Source organism: Macrobrachium nipponense, chromosome 24, assembly GCF_015104395.2.
Source record: "Macrobrachium nipponense isolate FS-2020 chromosome 24, ASM1510439v2, whole genome shotgun sequence".
NCBI lineage: Eukaryota > Metazoa > Arthropoda > Malacostraca > Decapoda > Palaemonidae > Macrobrachium > Macrobrachium nipponense.
In genome coordinates this window covers 68,607,778-68,627,361 of record NC_061091.1, presented here as the reverse complement: position 1 = coordinate 68,627,361, position 19,584 = coordinate 68,607,778, and the positions used below count along the sequence as shown (strand labels likewise).

General features: G+C 40.6%; 1 protein-coding gene across 2 annotated transcripts in view; it reads left to right on the top strand.

The window, feature by feature from the left end:
• Positions 1-19,584, top strand: part of LOC135205758 (SH3 domain-containing protein 19-like) — a 59,213-nt gene that overhangs the window by 17,252 nt on the left and 22,377 nt on the right. For both annotated transcript variants that reach the window (XR_010312595.1, XM_064236889.1), the window contains exons 4-5: positions 12,375-13,256; positions 13,814-13,888. Coding sequence is in view for 1 of the 2 variants with exons in the window: in XM_064236889.1 (XP_064092959.1) it covers positions 12,375-13,256; positions 13,814-13,888 (957 nt within the window). In the remaining variant the exon portion in view is untranslated. The remainder of the gene's footprint in view (positions 1-12,374; positions 13,257-13,813; positions 13,889-19,584) is intronic.

The following is a 19,584-nucleotide window of genomic DNA, read 5'->3' as shown; positions in this document are numbered from 1 at the left end:
GAAATGTCCTTCACTCCCCTCATTTGAAATGCCCTTCACTCCCCTCATTTGAAATGTCCTTCACTCCCCTCATTTGAAATGCCCTTCACTCCCCTCATTTGAAATGCCCTTCACTCCCCGGTTCCCTTCTTTGAAAATGCCCTCCCCACTCCCATTTCCCTTTGAAATGAATCCAATTCACTCCCCTTCATTATGAAATTGCACCTCTTCTCCTTTTGCACTTCACCCCCAACCTCCCTCATTTGATTAAAATGCCACTTTTCCCCCTCTTTATCACTCCCTTCCAAATTTTGTTGATTGATGAAAAAATATGCACACTCTTCTTCTAACAATTATAAACATCTTCTTCCCCTACTTTCACTCCTTCCAATCATTTACTCATATTGAAATGCCCTACCTTCAACTCCCAGTCATTTGGAAATGCCCTTCACTCCACCTAATTTGGAAATGCCCTTCACTCCTTAATACTCATTTAAATTATATATTTTTGCCCTTTACATTCCTTCATTTGAAATTGCCCTTCCACTCCCCACATTTTGAACATACGCAACATCATCAGCACCACACGCACTTCTCATTTGAAATGCCCTTCGTACTACCCCTCATTTGAAATTGCACCCTTCACTCCCACTCAATTTTGAAATGCCCTTCTTACTCCTCTCATTTGAAATGCCCTTCACTCCCCTCTCCATTTGGAAATGCCCCTTCACTCCCCTCTCATTTGAAATCCCTTCGCCTTCCGCTTCATTTGAATGCCCTTCCCACTTTCCCCTCATTTGAAAATGCCCTTCAATCCCCCATTTGAAATGCCCTTCACTTTCCTTCATTTGAAATATGCCTTCCAGCCGTCCCTTCATTTGGAAAATGGCCCTTCACTCCCTTCATTTGAAATGCCCTTCCACTTCCCTTCAATTTGAAAATGCCCTTCACGCCCCTCCCCATTTGAAATGCCTTCACTTTCTCCCTTTTATGAAATGCCCTTCACTTCCCTTTATTTGAATGCCCTTCCACTCCCCTCATTTGAAATGCCCTTCACTCTTCATTTGAATGCCCCCTTCACTCCCCTCATTTGAATGCCCTTCATCCTCTCAATTTGGAAATGCCCTTCATGAGTCCCCTTCCATTTGAAATGCCCTTACATTTTCCCCTCTTGCAATGCCCCCTTCACTCCCTTTATTCATTTGAAATGCCTTCACTCCCCTTCGCATTTGAAATGCCCTTCACTCCCCTTCATTTGAAATGCCCTTCACTTTCCCCTCATTTGAAAATGCCCTTCACTTCCCTCATTTGAATGCCCTTCCCACTTCCCTTCATTTTGAAATGCCCTTCACTCCCCTCATTTGCCAATTTGCCCTTCCCACTTCCTCCTCATTTGAAATGCCCTTCACTCCCTTCTCAAGTTTGAAATGCCCCGTTCACATCCCTTCATTTGAAATGCCCTTCACTTCCCTTCATTTGAAATGCCCTTCATTCCCCTCCCATTTGAAATGCCCCCTTCACTTTCCCTTCATTTGAAATGCCTTTCACTCCTTCATTTGAAATCCCTTCACCATCTCCCTTCATTTGAAATGCCCTTCACTCACCTATTTGAAATGCCCTTTCCTTCCCCTCATTTGAAATGCCCTTCACATCTTCATTTGAAATGCCCTTCACTCCCCTCATTGAATGCCCTTCACTCCTCTCATCATTTGAATGCCCTTCACTCCCTCTTTGAAAATGCCTTCACTCCGCCTCATTTTAAATGGCGCCTTCACTCCCTTCATTTGGAAATGCCCTTCAACTCCCTTCATTGAATGCCCTTCACTCCCTTCATTTGAAATGCCCTTCACTCCCCTCATTTGAAATGCCCTTCACCCCTCATTTGAAATGCCCTTCACTCCCTTCATTGAATGCCCTTCACTTCTCCGGCTCATTTGAAATGCCCTGCACTCCTTCATTGAAATGCCCCTTCATCCTCTCATTTGAAATCGCCCTTCACTACATCATTTGAAATGCACTCACTCTCTGTCATTTTGAAATGCCCTTCACTCACCTCCTTTGAAATGCCCTTCATCCCTTCATATTAAATGCCCTTCACTCCTTCATTTTGAAATGGCACCTTCACTCCCTCATGTGAAATGCCCTTCCCACCCCTCTCATTTGAAATGCCCCTTCACTCCTTCATTTGAGATATTGCCCTCTTTCACTCCCCTCATTTGAGAAATGCCCTCACTCCACTTCATTGTGAAATGACCCTTCACTTCCCCATCATTTGAAAGCACTTCAATAATCTCATTTTGAAATGCCTTCACTCCTTCATTTGAAATGCCCTTCACTCCCCTCAGTGAAATGCCCTTAACTCCTCCATTTGAAATGCCCCTTCACTCCCATCATTTGAAACGCTACCTGCACTCCACTTAATTTTTGAAATGCCTTCACTCCCTTCATTTGATAATGCCTTTCACTCCACCTCATTTGAAATGCCCTCACTACTATCATTTGAAATGCCACCTTCATCCCTTCATTTGAATCCCTTCACTCCCCTCATTTTCCGAAAGCCTCTTCACTCCCTTTATTGAAATGCCCTTCACTCCCTTTATGTGAAATGCTTCATACCCTCATGAAATGCCTACATCTCTTACTTTGAATGCCCTTCACTCCCCTCATTTGAAATGCCCTTCACTCCTCTCATTTGAAATGCCCTTCACTCCCCTCATTTGAAATGCCCTTCACTCCCCTCATTTGAAATGCCCTTCACTCCCTTCATTTGAAATGCCCTTCACTCCCTTCATTTGAAATGCCCTTCACTCCCTTCATTTGAAATGCCCTTCACTCCCCTCATTTGAAATGCCCTTCACTCCCTTCATTTGAAATGCCCTCCCACTCCCCTTATTTGAAATTCTTTCCCTTGCTCCCTTCTTGTGAAATGCCCCCTTCACTCCCTTCATTTGAAATGCCCTTTCATCTTCATTTGAAATGCCCTCAACTCCCCTCATTTGAAATGCCCTTCACACCCTCCCTTTATTTGAAATGCCTTCACTCCCTTTATTTGAAATGGCCCTTTCCACCCCCTCCCATTTGAAATGCCCTTCACTCCCTTCATTTGAAATGCCCTTCACTCCCCTCATTTGAAATGCCCTTCACTCCCTTCATTTGAAATGCCCTTCACTCCCCTCATTTGAAATGCCCTTCACTCCCCTCATTTGAAATGCCCTTCACTCCCTCATTTGAAATGCCCTTCACTCCCTTCATTTGAAATGCCCTTCTCTCATTTGAAATGCCCTTCACTCCCTCATTTGAAATTGCCCTTCACTCCCCTTCAATTTGAAATCCCTTCACTCCCTTCATTTGAAAATGGCCCTTCACTCCCCTTCATTTGAAATGCCCTTCACTCCCCCTTTCTCCCCATTTGAAATGCCCTTCACTCCTTCATTTGAAATGCCCTTCACTCCTTCTTTGAAATCCCTTGACCTCCCTTCATTTGAAATGCCTTCATCCCTCATTTGAAATGCCCTTCACTCCCCTTCATTTGAAATTGCCCTTTCACTCCCCTTTCATTTTGAAATGCCCTTCCTCCCTCATTGTGAAATGCCCTTCACTCCCTTCATTTGAAATGCCCTTCACTCCCCTCATTTGAAATGCCCTTCACTCCCCTCATTTGAAATACCCTTCATCCCAATCCTGTATGAAGGGGGCCGGGTGGTAAACTGCCTCAGAACAATAGTCATAACAGATACTACCTGAAAATGTGAGTGTCTGAATTACGTATTAGAGAGAGATCTTCTATTCTGATGGCAGTGCTACTTATCCATGAGGTTATCTATGCCTAAATGTATAAAGACTATTGTAATATATGTATTATTCTGCAGTAACTGCCATTAATTAGTTTTATAATATTTGATGTCATAATTTGTGTTACATTTTGCATTCTGACTTATATCATTACCACTATAAATTTTTATTATTTCAGTAAAATCTGCCAAACATTCATCTAGCTGTAATTTTACTAGTACAGAAAAGCAAGCATTTCATGGTTATACCTAGTTAGGTTGGTAGGTTGTTCATGATCTGCCTTCTGACTTGTAGGCAGTTTGGATAAGTTTTTTGTTTTTCAGTTATTCTTTACCTAGCTGCCATTGTGAGAGGATCTTCTCAGAGCAGTGCTTTTTGAAGGAATTTGCACTGAGAATTTATGGTCTGTTATTAAATAATTTTTTTGTGACAGTGTCATCTTCGTGAAGGAAAGGACTTTGCAAATGGATTATCGAAATTAGAATATGATTGCCAAACCTGTGAGGATTAAGCGCCTCAGTGGCATAGTCAGTTTGGTCTTGGCCTGCCACCTCGGTGGCCGCGAGTTCAATTCTCGGGCATTTCATTGAGGGGTCAGAGATGTCTATTTCTGGTGACAGAAGTTCACTCTCGACGTGCTTCGGAAGTCACATAAATCCGTTGGTGCCATTGCTGACATAATCCTGTGAGGATTATGTTAGCCAGCCTTGTGTTTTAGAATATATTTGCCAGGAGTGTGACTGTTGGGATATGGAGAATATCAATGTTTTGATTAAACATAAGACAAGGAGTGAAAATGTAGGAATAAATTAAGTGTACCGATGCTATAGCCAGTGTCAGCTGGTTTGTCATCGGAATATTATCTTCATTATCATTTTGTCATGAAATACTGCTGATATTATTGGATGCTCATTGGCCGAATTCCATCTAATTTGAATGTAAACTTGCATGCAAGACATGGGATTACAGTATACACAAAAAATGCAAAAGTAACTTTAATGATAAATATGTCCTTTTGAGTTACTAAAGATATACCTTGGCCGTAATGATGATATAGATACTAAGTACCAGGAAACAAAGAGGCAAGTAGCAGGAAATATAACCTGACATTCAGATTTAGAGCTTCAGCAGAAACAACTGCTATCGTTTTTACCCCAATATGGCAATATGCACTTTGCAAGCATTCTTTAAAATGTATGAAAATTTTAAATATCCAAATTTTTTGACCGCACAATATATTTCTAATAGCAATTGTTATAAGCATTTTATAATTGTCAGCCTATATAATAGGAAACAGTAGTACTACAGACTCAAATCATTGCTTAGTTGTTTTTTTACTGTTATTTCAGAAGTATTACATTCTCTTCATATTACAGGTGTCTAACATCCATGTCTCGGTTACATCTTTTTCTTCATAATTTTTTTTTATTGATAAAAGTCATTTTTGTTGTCCATAAAGTCATGAATAATAATATAGTACAACTGACTTGTTCAGAACTCATTAAATTCCTTTCTGTTCCAAATTCTTATCGTCTTCCTTTCATGCTCACCTCAATAATTACTTTCCCAATATATTGCTGCTTTTATGAAACTTAAGTAGAAATCACATCTTAAGAATACTATAGTAGGTTAGACTTATATAAATTGCACTGGATGGGAGAGTAATGCTGCAGCAGCTCTTAAAATTCTGGCATTAGAACCATTAGAGAACTGGCTGTTAAAAATGCTTGGCGGTATCTTATGGAAACTATCTGTATATCAATGTATGTATAGTATAAAATGTTGCAAAAGGTTTGATTTGAATAAAAAATTATGGATCATCAATGTAATAGTATATACTTAATTTATGTGAGCCTAATGAAGCTCAGCATTCTAAATACTTTTCCAGTTTTCATAGTGATGCTGAAACAAGCATCTTATTTTTTATAGTACTGGAAATGAGTTTTTATGACTTATCACATTCAGCAGTTTATTGACTACTACCCCATAAAATCTTTTAATCCTCTTCGGGCTGTGACTATGGATTCAGTATATTGTTTTGTTGACACTGATAAAAACATGAGCAGGCAAAGCTGGTGTGAAGTAAAATATGCATAGGCTTACCTGCAGGAATGTACCATTAGCTTTGATGGACTCCCAACAGAATTAATACCAGATCCATATCGCATAAGAGTTTTTATCAGGATCACTGACCTGCCATGTAGTATTGTACATATTTCTTTGCTGTGCTGGTAAAGCTGTAGGTAGATGAATGTTTGGTGAGAATTGAAATAACAAATTTTAGAATTGTTCTTTTTAAAAAAAGAATGATAGCTGCTCCATGCATTTGAAAACTTGAAGAAGACATAATCATAACCTTGCATTCTTTTAATGTGGTAACCAAGTGGAATACATAAGTGAAAAGGCTTTTGTGTCTGATTTATGTTGTGTGATTGGCTTTACATTCTAAAGATTCTTTAGGCATTTCACTTATGTGTTTGAGTAGGGACTCCAGATGCATTGCAAAACTAGTGTTTTATATAAGTGATTTACCCAGTAATTACTTGGCTAACAATTTCTTGCCTTGGCAGCTTGAAAATTGGTAAAATTTGCAGTCACTGTTTTACAGGTTTAGTGCAGGGGACCGGTCCCGCCCACCAACGGGAATACCAAGAACTATACTAGCAGATCACTTCATTCTAGTTCTGCCGATGTTCGTGTAACACAGATTGTTGATGGCAGCTGTGTTCTTAAATGCATTGGAGACCAGATTTTGGCAAAGAATTATTGCCGATTTCGGGATTTTGGGTAGCCTTATTCGAGTTTTTCATATTCTGATGTGATAGCAAATTCACAATCGTATTGATAACTACTGGTAGCATAGTTTAGCAACCTACCACCCTTTAAGGTTAACACAGTAATGAAAGATTGCTTTTGTTGCTGAACTAATACGTTCGAGATGTTACGAGTAAATAATGTAATGATGTAAACATTGCATTCGTTGCCAAACTAATATTTGCGTTGGTGACATGTTACAAGTAAGTAATGTAATAATGAAACATTGCATCTGTTACGTACTTTCATGTTTGCTACCAGACCTATTTTCTTTGGTTGTGAACACATATCTGAGAGTTTCAATTGATACCTGATAGATTTGAGCTATTTTGAGTTTTGTACGAGGTCAGAGAACAGTTTGTGATATAAGCACGCAGACAAAAGTATATTATGTTCATATAGAAAATATGTATATGTGGAAATTTCAATCATTATGCTACTAGCTCTCCTGTTCCCTAGCTAGCCTGGCACCAACTCTCTCCACACACCAATTTTCTTTCCTTCTACTGGCCCTCATTAATTTTTCCTCCTCTTGCTCCTGCACTTGGCTCCCTTGCTTTCTTCCTGTGCCATTGCTAGTCTTGTGTCTGGGTTAACATGTTACCCTTGTAATTGAATGAAGTGTTGTGAAGTGGAGGAGGTGTTTACTCATCCCTCAATTCTCCTAGACAAAAGTCAGTCATACTCCCTTAAGGTCTAAATCTGGGAGGATACATACTAGAAGTCCAAGGGAGGTCGGGGGGTTTACACACAGGTAGGTGCCCCTCAGTCGAGCCTGTTGCCGGTCCCAGATATCGACAGACAGCCACTGGGAAGGCGTCATACTGAATGTGTAGTGGAGGAGGTTGCTATCCAGCCCTATCAGTTCTCCTAAACCCACTCTTTGTCAGACTCCCCTAAACCAGGGAGGAGACAGTGTTGGTCCATGATAGTCCAAAAGGGTTTGGCCCCAGATGTTTGCCCCTAAATAGAGCCTGCTGTCTGCAGGTGTTGACAGACAATTATTTGAAAGGTGTCCGTAGAGATGTGCTTTTATTCTAGCGCCACTCCAGTGTAAACAAACCACCAATAGTGTTTTATCAGTTGTTAAAAAGATACTTTTCAGTGCGGAACATAAGCGCTTGAGCTTCCAAGAGTGGCTGCTAGCACCTGAGCTTCCAAGAGCTGCTGATAGTGGCCGAGCCTCCAAGAGCACCTAATAACACCCAAGCTTCCAAGAGCGCTTGATAGTGCCTAAGCTTCCAAGAGCGCCTGATAGCGCCCAAGCTTCCAAGAGCGCCCGATAATGAACGAGCATTCTATGGCCCTTGATAACATCCATCACAATCACTCAGGCAGTTTTGCCTATTTTTTACCTGTTCCAACTTTGCGTAGAGTTCTCGGGCAGAATTGCACCCTTTTGTGTCATCAGTTAGTGTCTCAAAGCACTGGTATTTGCAGACAGGGACTTTAGTGGACGTATTTATGAGCTTGTTGAAGAGAGCTGTTGCATCTACAGGGAGTTGGAGCCTGACTATAATTTTTTAGGGAGCAAGACAAATCTTTTTTGTCTGTTACTCCCTCTGATGTTTAGACAGAACAGTCCTCCTGGTTGAAGTTCTTTTCAAGATTTTGGAATAAGATAATTTTTGTCTTAACAGAAGGCAGGAGACTTGCAAGGTGTTGCCAGCCTCAGCTGTCTAACAAGAAAATCACAGCTACTTTCAGAAGGTATATGTAGATACTCAGTCATTTTGTCCTTTGGATTGATGATATCTTCTCTCTTGAGTGCTCTTTTATGGATAGTCTTTCGTGGGCTCCAGACTGGAAGGAGCACCATGAACCCGTTCATTAGTGTCACCCGATCATCTTCAGAGCTCTTGGCGCTGAATCCCGAGTGTCCGACTCCTGCTCCGGTCTGCTCATCTCTTTCTAGCTATATACAAGGCTACCACCACTGAATGCCTATTTCTTTTTCATAAGATTTTTTTAGTATTGTGTTTCACTAAAACAGAAGTTATTACTCCTGGTTGGGTTCTAGAACCTTTTTTATCCAATGGCCAGGCTTTAGTGTCTCCTATGGGCTTTCCAAGCTTCTGTAAGCATGTCAGATATTAGCTTTATCCAAGTACAGTGCCGTCTATGTTTTTAGTTTGTACAAGGTGTTTTTGAGTTGACGCTATACATTATCACATAGGATGTCGACCCCATTCTAATGGCTATGTGTCCATGGCTGTCAAGTATTGACAGGGTCGACAACTGGTTCATTTAGTTATCTGTGAGTCTGCATGTTCTACAAATTTGTTTGGTTTTCAGAGACTAACCGTACCATCCTGTCATCCAATCTCTGTGTTGCATGAATGGAGTTCTTGGTTATTAAGATACTTCTTCATTTTCATGTCCACATACAGCCTCTGGAAGATATCTCAGACTCTTCTCATGAGACAGTCTGCCAGTTTGGGAGTTTAGGCTTCAATAACTATGGCACGAGCCTTCTCTCGAGTCTACACTCCACTTTCCTTTGTTTTCTTTTCTGGCCATGAACTTCACCCTGTGACCTGAATTTTAAGTTGGGCCTATGGTGGTAGTAGTCTGAATTATAGTCGTCCGGAAGAGGTCCCTCATCATGAGACTAGTCTTATCTTACTTCTCACTCCTCGTTCTAGTCAAGGGAGCCCGCTCATGGAACCATGAGTTACTTCTCAGGACGTATCCCTGGGAGAACAGAACCTTCTCACATATGCCAGAATAGCCTAGACTGAGGTAGTATTCCTTTAAACATCACCACAGGTATTACATTTTTACTTAAACACTCACAAGCAACTAAGCAAGCGGAGAGTTTGTTTGTTTTACTGTGAACGATCGATCGATTTTTCTCTAGTCAAACTGGAATTCCTGGCGGAGAAACAAAATTGTTAGAAACCCATTCTATGCTCGAGTGGACATCAATTCCCCTCTTCTGTTGAGTTAAGTGCTATCTATGGGGCAGGCTAACGTTCTTCCACCTTTCAATATAGTCAGGAAGGGCTAGATGTTTTTAGACCCATCAAAGCGTTATTATGTCCCTTGTTGCCCTGTTCTGAGTTGCAATTATGGTTCCTAATTTGCTGTGATGGAATGATGAACTATCCAGAATCCCTCCACCTTTTGTACCTTTTTGAACAATCTCACTTCAGAGACACCATCAAGGGTGGAAAGACATTTGAGAGATGGGAAAGGGTATCGAGCCAAGTCTTGACTCGATAAGGTTTGCTCGTTTACCTTGAGAATTTTTTACTGAGAACGAGGACCCTTCCATAACCTGGATCTCTCTCTCAAGAATTTAATAGTAGAGAAGACAGTCTTGTCAATCAGGGATAAGGCCCAGGAACACCCATTAGTACGAGTTTTTTTTCATCACCAGCTTTCCTGCTCGCCTGGTGCCAGATTACAGCTGGGCACCAGCTCTAACCAAAACTCCTAGGAACACCTTCCAGCTCCTAAATGTTTAGTAGTTGGATGGCGACCAGCAGTGTCTCTGAGCACTCGGAAACGCTCACTAACTTTGAGGAAGAATAGTGGGCTGCCTGTACAGTTGGAGGGTTCCAGTATTACCTGGAAGGAAACGGAAGTTTGCGGCCATCCTTTCCTTAGTGTGATGGCAAGAGCTCCTGTCGTCCTCTTGACTAAAACTTCTGTCTCCAACAACAGCTTGGCACAAGCTTGTTCTCTTGAGCACCCAACAGTGCTTACCAGATCTGAGGATGAATAGAGGTCTTTCCAGCAAGCTGAGATGTTCAAAGACCACCCATAACCTCAGGTGTTATGGCTGGATCTCATCTCATCTGCTGTTTAGAACATCTGGTTCTTCATACTAGTAGACTTATTTTCTGAGATACTCTCAGATATTTTCTGAGATACTCTCAGATTTAGGGAGCATTTCTCTTCCTATTAACTGAAAGCTAAAAATGTCAGAAAAGTTTTTCCTCTTTCAACTTCCGGGCTTTTCTTGTCTCCATTCTACAATCATTCTATAGAAAACAGTGTTAAATATTTTTACAATACCTTTTGACTATCAGTAACTGGCACGAGATGGTGGAAGGAAGCATGAGGTATTCTACCATCTCTTCACCTTGTTATAAGGTGTCAAGTTCTAGGGAGCCAAGGGGGTACAGTGTACCTAGAACACCCACCACTCTTAGTGGATGGGTTGTGGTTTTATTTCAGTGTAGGTGATAGTGTGTCTGGTTGTTTTCTTTCTGGTACTGCACCCAGGGCAAGGGCACCTTAGAAAGTTTTGCTAGCAATCGTATAACTCCTCAAGCTACATAACTTCCACTAATGCTTTGATAGCCATCAGAATACTCCATCGCCACAAAGCTCCCACTTAAGGAGAGGCACTCCTGGCTTTATCACCATGCTGCTACAGGTTAAGTTGAGCAACAACCAGAGGCAGTTTGCTACTGCAGGCTCTTGTGACTAATAAAAAACTACAAGCATTGTACTCAATGCTAGTGACTCTTTGCATTCAATTCATTATATGACTCAAAGGTTAGGAATGAAATAAAATAAGATTTTGTATCCAATGGACCCTCCTGTATTTGCATTCTCCAGATTTGTGGATTTCTCTCTGCACCATATCTACCCATTACTCGCAGGAGATTCACCTATTCGCTGTATTTTTCTATGAGAAATATCCACATATTCCTTTGTTTTATAATTTCATCATAAAATGCACTTTTTGTGATAAAACTCAAAAAACCAGGTACTATTAAAATTTTTAGTGGGTTTTTCTTGATTTTTAACTAACAAAATACTAGGCCATTTTCAGCGTTTTTATGGGGGTTCCAACTATTTGTGGATTCTAACTATTCGCAGGGGGGCTGGTACACTTCCCCCACGAATATGGGGGGACCACTGTAATACTTACCCAGTAATTACAGACTGAGCTCCCTCCCACCTCCCCGCTGATGTACATATGGCAGAAATAGAATGAAGTGGTCTGCTAGTAGTCTTGCTATTCCTGTTGATGGGTGGGACCAGTCACCTGCACTAAATCTGTGAAGCGTTATCCACAAATATTTTAATTTTCAAGCTGCCGAGGCAAGAAATTGTTAGCTAAGTAATTACTGGGTAAATATGTATTATATAAAATTGTATTTTATCATAAAAATTTAAATTTTCTGAGTGTTAGTACTACTGTTGAGTAATTCAGTCGTACCTAATCTTTTTACTAATCCTACCCCTTTTAAATGTTTTAATGATTTATGAACCAGCAGTAGGTATTTTATGCTTTGGAATTCTTGTGTGGTTCTTTTATACAAACTTACTGTGCCTAACATATTTTGATTTAGCTTGCATATAAGTCATGTTCAATGTGAGAGAGAAATGGCTCTCATTATGATTTAATTATATTAATTTTGTGTGTTTTTGTGATACGTAGTTATTGCTTCAATATAAAATTCCTTAAACTGGGAATGTTCTGAGTTGCATGATTTAATCTCAGTTGCTGTTGATTTTGAATTGCTTTCTGTTTATTTTAGCAGTAATTTCCTGTATGAATCCTTAAATGCAGTATTTTGAATTGAAGTAAATCTGTACTGTGTTGTGTATTTATTAGTATATTTACCCCTCCAGTCTTGGAAGTTTATAAATACACATACTACATTAGAATAGCTAAGGTTCATTAAGTGTTTGGAAGGAACTTGAAGAGCTAGCTTTAGTGCTAAATGTAGTTTACCTAACTTAAGAAACTTAATTTTTGGCTCAACTCTAGTTGGTTTAACTTGTTCAGTTCAAAGGTACTAATAATAATTTCATTTATTGTTTAGAAAGGACACCCTCACCAAGAATTGAATGGACCATCAAACAGACACAGTGTAGTAGGAGGTATTGTAGGAAAACTCAGAGGCCCTCCACCGGCTCGCCCTCGTCCAGCAAGTACCCATTCATCTTTATCAGCTCCAAGTACCCCTGCTACAGATGCATCACTAATTGACTTCTCCTCTCCCCCTGGATCCCCAACGACCAGGTCTGGTAGTGATGGACTAAGTGTTAATAGCTTTGGAAGTGAATCATCCTCGGGTAACCAAAGTTCAGGGTTTGATGACAGTTTTGATCCTTTTGGCTCCATTATGGAAAATAATGCCTTCTCTGGGGGCAAGGAAGTCGGTGGTTCTTCGTTCTTTACAGGAACCTCATCAAATAGAAGTTGTAACACAATACCAGCTAAAGAAGTTGGAGTATCTTCTTTCTTCACTGGAGGCTTTGGAAGTCAGCCATTGCAAAATGCATCTATTTTAGATGATGACCAAGACCCCTTTGAAATGCTTGCAAGACGAACAGAGATGGCTTCCATACAGAGTAAGGCAAACTCTACGCCTACAGTAGAAGCTCCAAAACATGGAAGTCCTGGGACTCTTCCACACCCTTCTGCTCAACCAGTAGCTCAGATTCTAAGCAACAATAAACCAAAAACAAAGCAAAGTTTCAAGCCAACAATCATTCGAACAAAAGCACCTGTAACAAGTTCCCAAGTTGAGAGTGCTGGTGATACTAGTGCTTCAAAAGATGAGCTAAAAACCATTGATTGGAGCAGTGGGTCAAAGACATCTAATGCAGCCTTTGGCACTGGGTGGGGGGACACAAACATTATCGATCAAACAATTCCTGAAGAACCTCCTCCGCCTCTGCCACCAAGACCTGAAACAGAGGTTAGTTGTATGTCTGGCCATTGCCCAGTGTTTCATTATGAATCTATACGTATTTCTTTTAACCAGTATAATGCATTTTCTTCAGTTACTATGTGAAGATACTGTGATGGTCATTAGTCATAGAAGTTGCATTTCAGCAAACTTAAGATGCTTTTTTTTTCTATAACTTTTCACTTTATGAGATTAATTTGTTTATTTTTATGACTTTTTAATCTTTGTTGCTGAATAATGTAGTTCCATAAAGCAGTATACATATTTAAATTTTAATTTTTTTCTTCATTTTGAATTAAATCTCGAAGTAAAAAATTATAGAAATGACATAACTAGAGGTATTATTGTATTAACTTATAATTCTCCAGTTTAATCCCTAAAGTCAAACCCTTGGATACATTATTAATATGAACCAATGAGGATGCTTAAGATTGTTAGAACAGATCTGACGACACAGTCTTGTGGCACCCAGACAGAATGGCATTGCTTTTATGCCCTTTCTTATATTAATATAAAATCTGTAGAGGCATATTTCAGTGACTAAATGTAGGCAACTCACCTTTCAGGATGATGATCAAGATAGACCATATGGTGTAGCAGAATATGATTATAATGGCGATAAAGATGATCTTGATTTCAAGGTAAGTGGTTCTCAAATAAGGAATTTAGCTGTGTGCATTTGCTTGTGCAGGTGAATTTAAAAAATCAAATGAATGGAGCAAGAGCCTCTTCCAACACAAGGCTGGTTTAATCTAAAACAATATTTTGTCTTAAAAGGGTTAACAGTACATTCTGCATAGTCATTACAGGTGATTTTTAACTTAAATACAATCCAGCCTCTGTGAAACTAAAAAAATACACAGCATACAAAATAATTGTAAGTTGCACATATACTTATGTATCATTCAATCTTGTGTATCATGAGGTCATTAAAATTTTGTCCAAAAATGACAGATCAATTTGTATTTTTCATAACTAACAAACTTGAGGTCTTGACATTAGGATAATCTTCTAGCACCAGCTGGAAATCTGGTAAAATTAATATAAAACTTGTGTAATAGAGTAAGGTAGATACACTAGTCTATGCTCTCTGAGTTAGCTTATAACTAATAAATATGCCTAGAAGCTTAAAGTTCATTCTGTTAAATGTGAATCTATATATGTTAATCAAGCTTACCAACCTTGTGACCTGTCTGAGAATTCATTACTATTTCTCAAACCGTAATTTACTACTGCATGCCAGCACACTGGCATAAACAACAGCAAGTACTGACATAATCAAATCGAGAAACAACTGTTTGCCAGTGTCAGTTACTGTTACTAACACTTGTTTATTAAGGGTTGCGTTACATTTGTTGACTTGTCAAGTAGTGCTAATTTTCAGTGGTGACTTCCATAAATAAAGATGGAGAGGAAAGTGTTATGAAAGTATGGCGCAGTGGAGGGTGTTTTATAAGAAGAGGGAACATCCTAGAGTTTCGACTCTTCCTTCTTGGGATGGATTTCTTCTCCTCGGATGGATGATTCGGCTTCCCCCTCTCCTGTGATCGCTCTCCGTGTCTCCTTCCTTTTCTTCCATTGATTTGTCAGTGGAAGTATTGGGAGTTCCACAGGATGATGATGTGTTTAATGTAGTCCCTGGTGGGAGATTCTCCTCTACAGAGAGTCCCTCTGTCCACGGAAGTGAGACAAGACCTTCGTTTGGTGGTTGGAAAACCAGAATATCTTGGTGGGAATCCCTCTATGTTCTCCCCCTCAAGACTTACTTCTGTTTTCGGATGCCTCCATCTCGAGTTGGGGAACTCATTTGGGAGACCTCCTTGCGTCAAGCGTTTGGAGTGCGGAAGACGAGCTTCTACGCATCAACGTTTTGGAGCTGAAGGCAGCTTTCCTGGGGCTGAAGGAGTTTCGGGAGGAAGTAGAGGGTCATTCGGTGGTTCTGAAGTCTGACAAGACCACGGTGATTGCTTATGTGAACAAGCAAGGGGACCTGGTGTCTCCTCTACTGCATTCCTTGACAGTAGAATTACACCAGTTGGCAATTGACAACTGGGTAGAGCTCTCTGCTAGTTACATTCTGAGCAAGAGGAATATGGTAGCCGACAGACTGAGTCGTCGGAACCAAATCCAGGGCACGGAGTGGTCTCTGCATCAGGTCGTGGCAGACAGGGTTTTGCAGGTTTTGGGGGAGGCCTATGCTAGACCTCTTCTCAACCCAGTTTAACAGAAAACTGGAAGTTTACTGTTCGGAGGACGCATTCCAACACCCTTGGGATATCCTCCAAGTTTACGCCTTCCCTCCGTTTTGCCTGATCTGTCAGGTTCTGAACAGGGTAATGAATTCTCAAAATCTCAGGATGACCTTAGTGGCTGCTCTGTGGCCTCAAGCAGAGTGGTTCCCAGACCTTCTGTCTCTTCTGGCAGAGGTTCCAGAGTAATTCCTCCGTGGAAGAGTAATTCCTCCGTGGTGACAACTTCTTTGCCAACCTCATGTCGAAAGATTTCACTAGTCAGTAGAATCCCTGTCTCTTCACAGATGGAGACTATCATGTATCCGAGCAAGAGGATTTTTTTCAGGAGGCAACAGGACGTATGTCCAGTTACGTCGGATAATCCTCTTCAGCAGTTTACCAGGGGAAATGGGCAGTCTACTGTGATTGGTGTCATCGACGAGGTTTCTCTCCACTCAAAGCCTCTGTTCAGCGTATAGCAGATTTTTTTTTATATTCCTCAGGGATGAGAAAGGACTCTCTTTCTGCTGTCAGGGGCTACAGAGCAGCACCAGGTTTGGGCGTTAGACATCTCTTCATTTTTGGAGATTTCCTTGTTGTTCAGGGGTTTCAAATAAACCTATTCTCCAAGGGAACTCAAACCTCCTGCATGGGATGTTTCACTTGTCCTGAGAAGCCTTATTCGAGCTCCATTCGAGACCTTGCGTTGTTCATCAGACCGAGAGAGATCTGACGCTAAAGACAGTTTTCCTGTTGGCCTTGGCTTCTTTGAAGAGAGTGGGAGAGCTTCATGGCCTAAGTTATGATGTGAAACATACCAGGGGTTTGGGGTCAGTGACCTTTGAGTTTGTCCCAGAATTCGTGGCCAAGACCCAAAATCCCTCAGTACATAACAACAGATTTGCCTCTCTTTCCATTCCATCATTGAATGACTTTGTGGACAATGACCCACAGGGGCTCTTACTTTGTCCAGTCAGAGCCCCTTAAAAGGACTCGTCATCTTAGACCTAGATGTCGTAGACTTTTTGTCAGCACTGGTCGTTCTAGAAAAGAGGTTTCCAAGAACACTATTTCATTCTGGATACCTGAGGCAATTAAGCAGGATTATTCCTCGCCTGATGGTTCTCTCGCTGAGTCTTTGCAGGCTAGAATACATAATGTCAGAGATATAAGTTCTTCTCTGGCATTTAAGGAAAATTTTGCTGTTCATAGAATTTGAGTGCTGGTTCCTGGTTGCGCCAGTCCATGTTTTACTTCTTTTTATGTGAAAGACGTTGCTCACAGATCTTTGGATACATTTTCCTTAGGTCCTGTGGTGGCTGTCCAACAAGTTGTGTAATTCATCCATTACCCCTAATAGGGTATTTTGTATCTTACCTATGATGATTGTGTGGAAGAGAGGATGAGTGAGTTGGCTGGTCTCTTTCTTTCTCTTTGTTCTTTTCTTCTTCCTACGGGTGGGTTGAGGAATAGACACATCACATGCTGGACTGGTCTGATACAGGTGAGTAAGGTAGCCATACTCAAAGTTCGTGTGTTTTATGTTTTTTAAAGTACCAAACCCTCTATTCAGTCGCAAAATACTCCTCACTCTACAGCAAAGGGGAGTAAGGAGTGGTAACAAACCCCTTTGAGTATATAGTTTGTTACTTGAACAATCAGAATTTTTTTTTGCTTCCCTGGTTGCAATGAATCTGCTCATATATCATTGTACTTCAACCCAGATGGCTGAGTTGTTAGATATCTGTTAATCTATCTTCTCACAGGCATAGGACCACCTTCTCTAGAACTCATTCTTCAAAGAGGGGTGGTCAGGTGGATTAACTCCCACCAGGTTTAGGATACTTGTACCTCCCAACAAGTATAAGTCTATCCTATTGTTAAGACTGAAGGTTTGTTCCACATATGAACAAATGACAGAATTTTTTAATCAATTTGTATCTTTCATAGCTAACAAACCTGAGGTCTTAACGTTTACTGCCCACTTCTAGCCGACCCTCTCTTTGTTATAGTTCCTGGGTTGGGGAAAGATTAAATACGTCACGTGGCAGTGTGCAGTCTCTGACCAGCTATCACCTCATACACGTATGAGTTGCCAGATTTTACAGATTCCTTGCGTTCAATCTTTGATTGTTTTTATCCTGTCACCAGCTAGCACTTGGAAATATCCTATTGTTAAGACCTCAGGTTTGTTAGCTATGAAAAATACAAATTGATTAAAAAATTCGTCCTTTTAGCTGTGGCTGAAGAAATTAATAATTTGCAGGCCACAAAACATTTTAGAAGAGACAAAACTAATAAAGTATCTGATATTGGTGAAATCATACCTTTACTTCATTTGATTTATGGCATTTATAAACAAAGTAAGTTGCATTTGTTCATATATGTATACATACCTTTTGGTCTTTACATATGGGATTTCCTCTCAGTGCAAGCTGGAACTGGCTGTTAAACTTGAAACAAGGCAATTAATGGTAGTAGGCTGTTGACGGCAGGGGAGGAAGACCTGTTATCCAGTACGCATTAACTTGATCTTTTGGCCACTGTCTATCTCTTCTGCTGCCTGTTTGACTTAATTATTCATTTTTTTGTTTTTGTTTTTTTACTAAAATTATTGTTTTGAGATATTTTGGAAATACTGCAGCCTTACAATGTATCTACTCTTTTTACATTTTGTTTTATTCGCACCTTCATACTGTTTAGTTGTTCCTACATAGTTATGCTGTGCAGTTATCATCATCTCGTTTTAGCCTTATGAACATTTCTCTTTTATATTCATTCTCTCTAACTTGTTTTGCTATTTGATATAACACCAACCCAACTCTAGTCTTAGCCTTGGTATTTGTTCTTTTATTCTGTTAATATATCTTTTGTTTCTTACGCTTCCAAGGAAAGAGAGAGGGAGCCTCTCTCCTCCAACTGTTTTATTTTTAGATGCCTTCCCAACCCTGTTTTATCGAACATCCTTGTTCTACATCTATTTTCTCTTCTGAAGTGTTTTCTCCCTGAAACAAACGGTTATTATTTCAGCTACACTGTTACTTGGAATGTTGTAATATTTTAGTCTTTCAGATGTTGAGATTGATAGGTTTGAGATGGAATATGGTTCTCTTGCTACAGTGCGGTGGTGTCATAACGTATGGTAAGAGAGCTCTGCTAGCCTTCAAGCATGGAATCCCCTTATCTTACCAGTAGCTGTTCCTTTCTAAGGTTCCTGTCTGTGGTTCTTGCTCGGGGAGTAGGGGGCCTGGTTTCCTATAGTCCCTCCCCCTCCTCTCTTTCCTTTTCGTGATTTTCATCACTGCCTTCTTACCTGGAAAGTTACATAGTATCATGTGGTCATGACAAATCACCTTCACCCCCTTTTTTACCATCAGAACATTGCCCATAGATCGTTGAACTTTTTTTTTTTTCTTCTTCTTCTCCTTGGGGCCTGTGGTGGCTACTCAACAGTCATGTAGCTTACCCAGCTCAATTGGGGACAGGTGGCATCTTGTCTAAGGAGTACATCTGCAAAAGAGAGGGAGGGTGTGTGTGGGACTGGCCCCATACCTTTCTCTTTTATACCCTTCCTCTCCCAGTGGGCAGAGGTATGGCTTGCAAGCCGTCACGTACTGGACATACACATGTATGCAGGTGTTGTTCTATATGACTGAGTGCCCTATCTATAATCTAGGAAGGGGGAGAGAGGCATTGGTAATGAACAACCCATTGGTATCTTCAGCTTTATTGTCCCTGTCAGTATGATTTCATCCTCATCTGTCTTCAAACCAGTGATGCTACATCCCATTAATTTGAAAGGTCCAGAAGTCTGCTCATACATTGCTCTTACATGACTAGGAAGAGATACACCAGGTGAAGCAAACTACCTGTCAGTTCAGAAGATTGCCCAGAATCCTCCCACCAAAAGTAGGTCTCCCATATGTAAAAACTGAATGGTTATATATGTGTAGGAACAAATAACATTTATAAAGTAATTTGTATTTTTCCTAACATACAAACCTGAGGTCTTTACATAAATGGCCCACCGCCATCATCCCTCATTCTGCTACCTGAGGAAAATAGGTAGAGTGAATGTGTACCGACTGGATGGCAGGTGTTCCTTC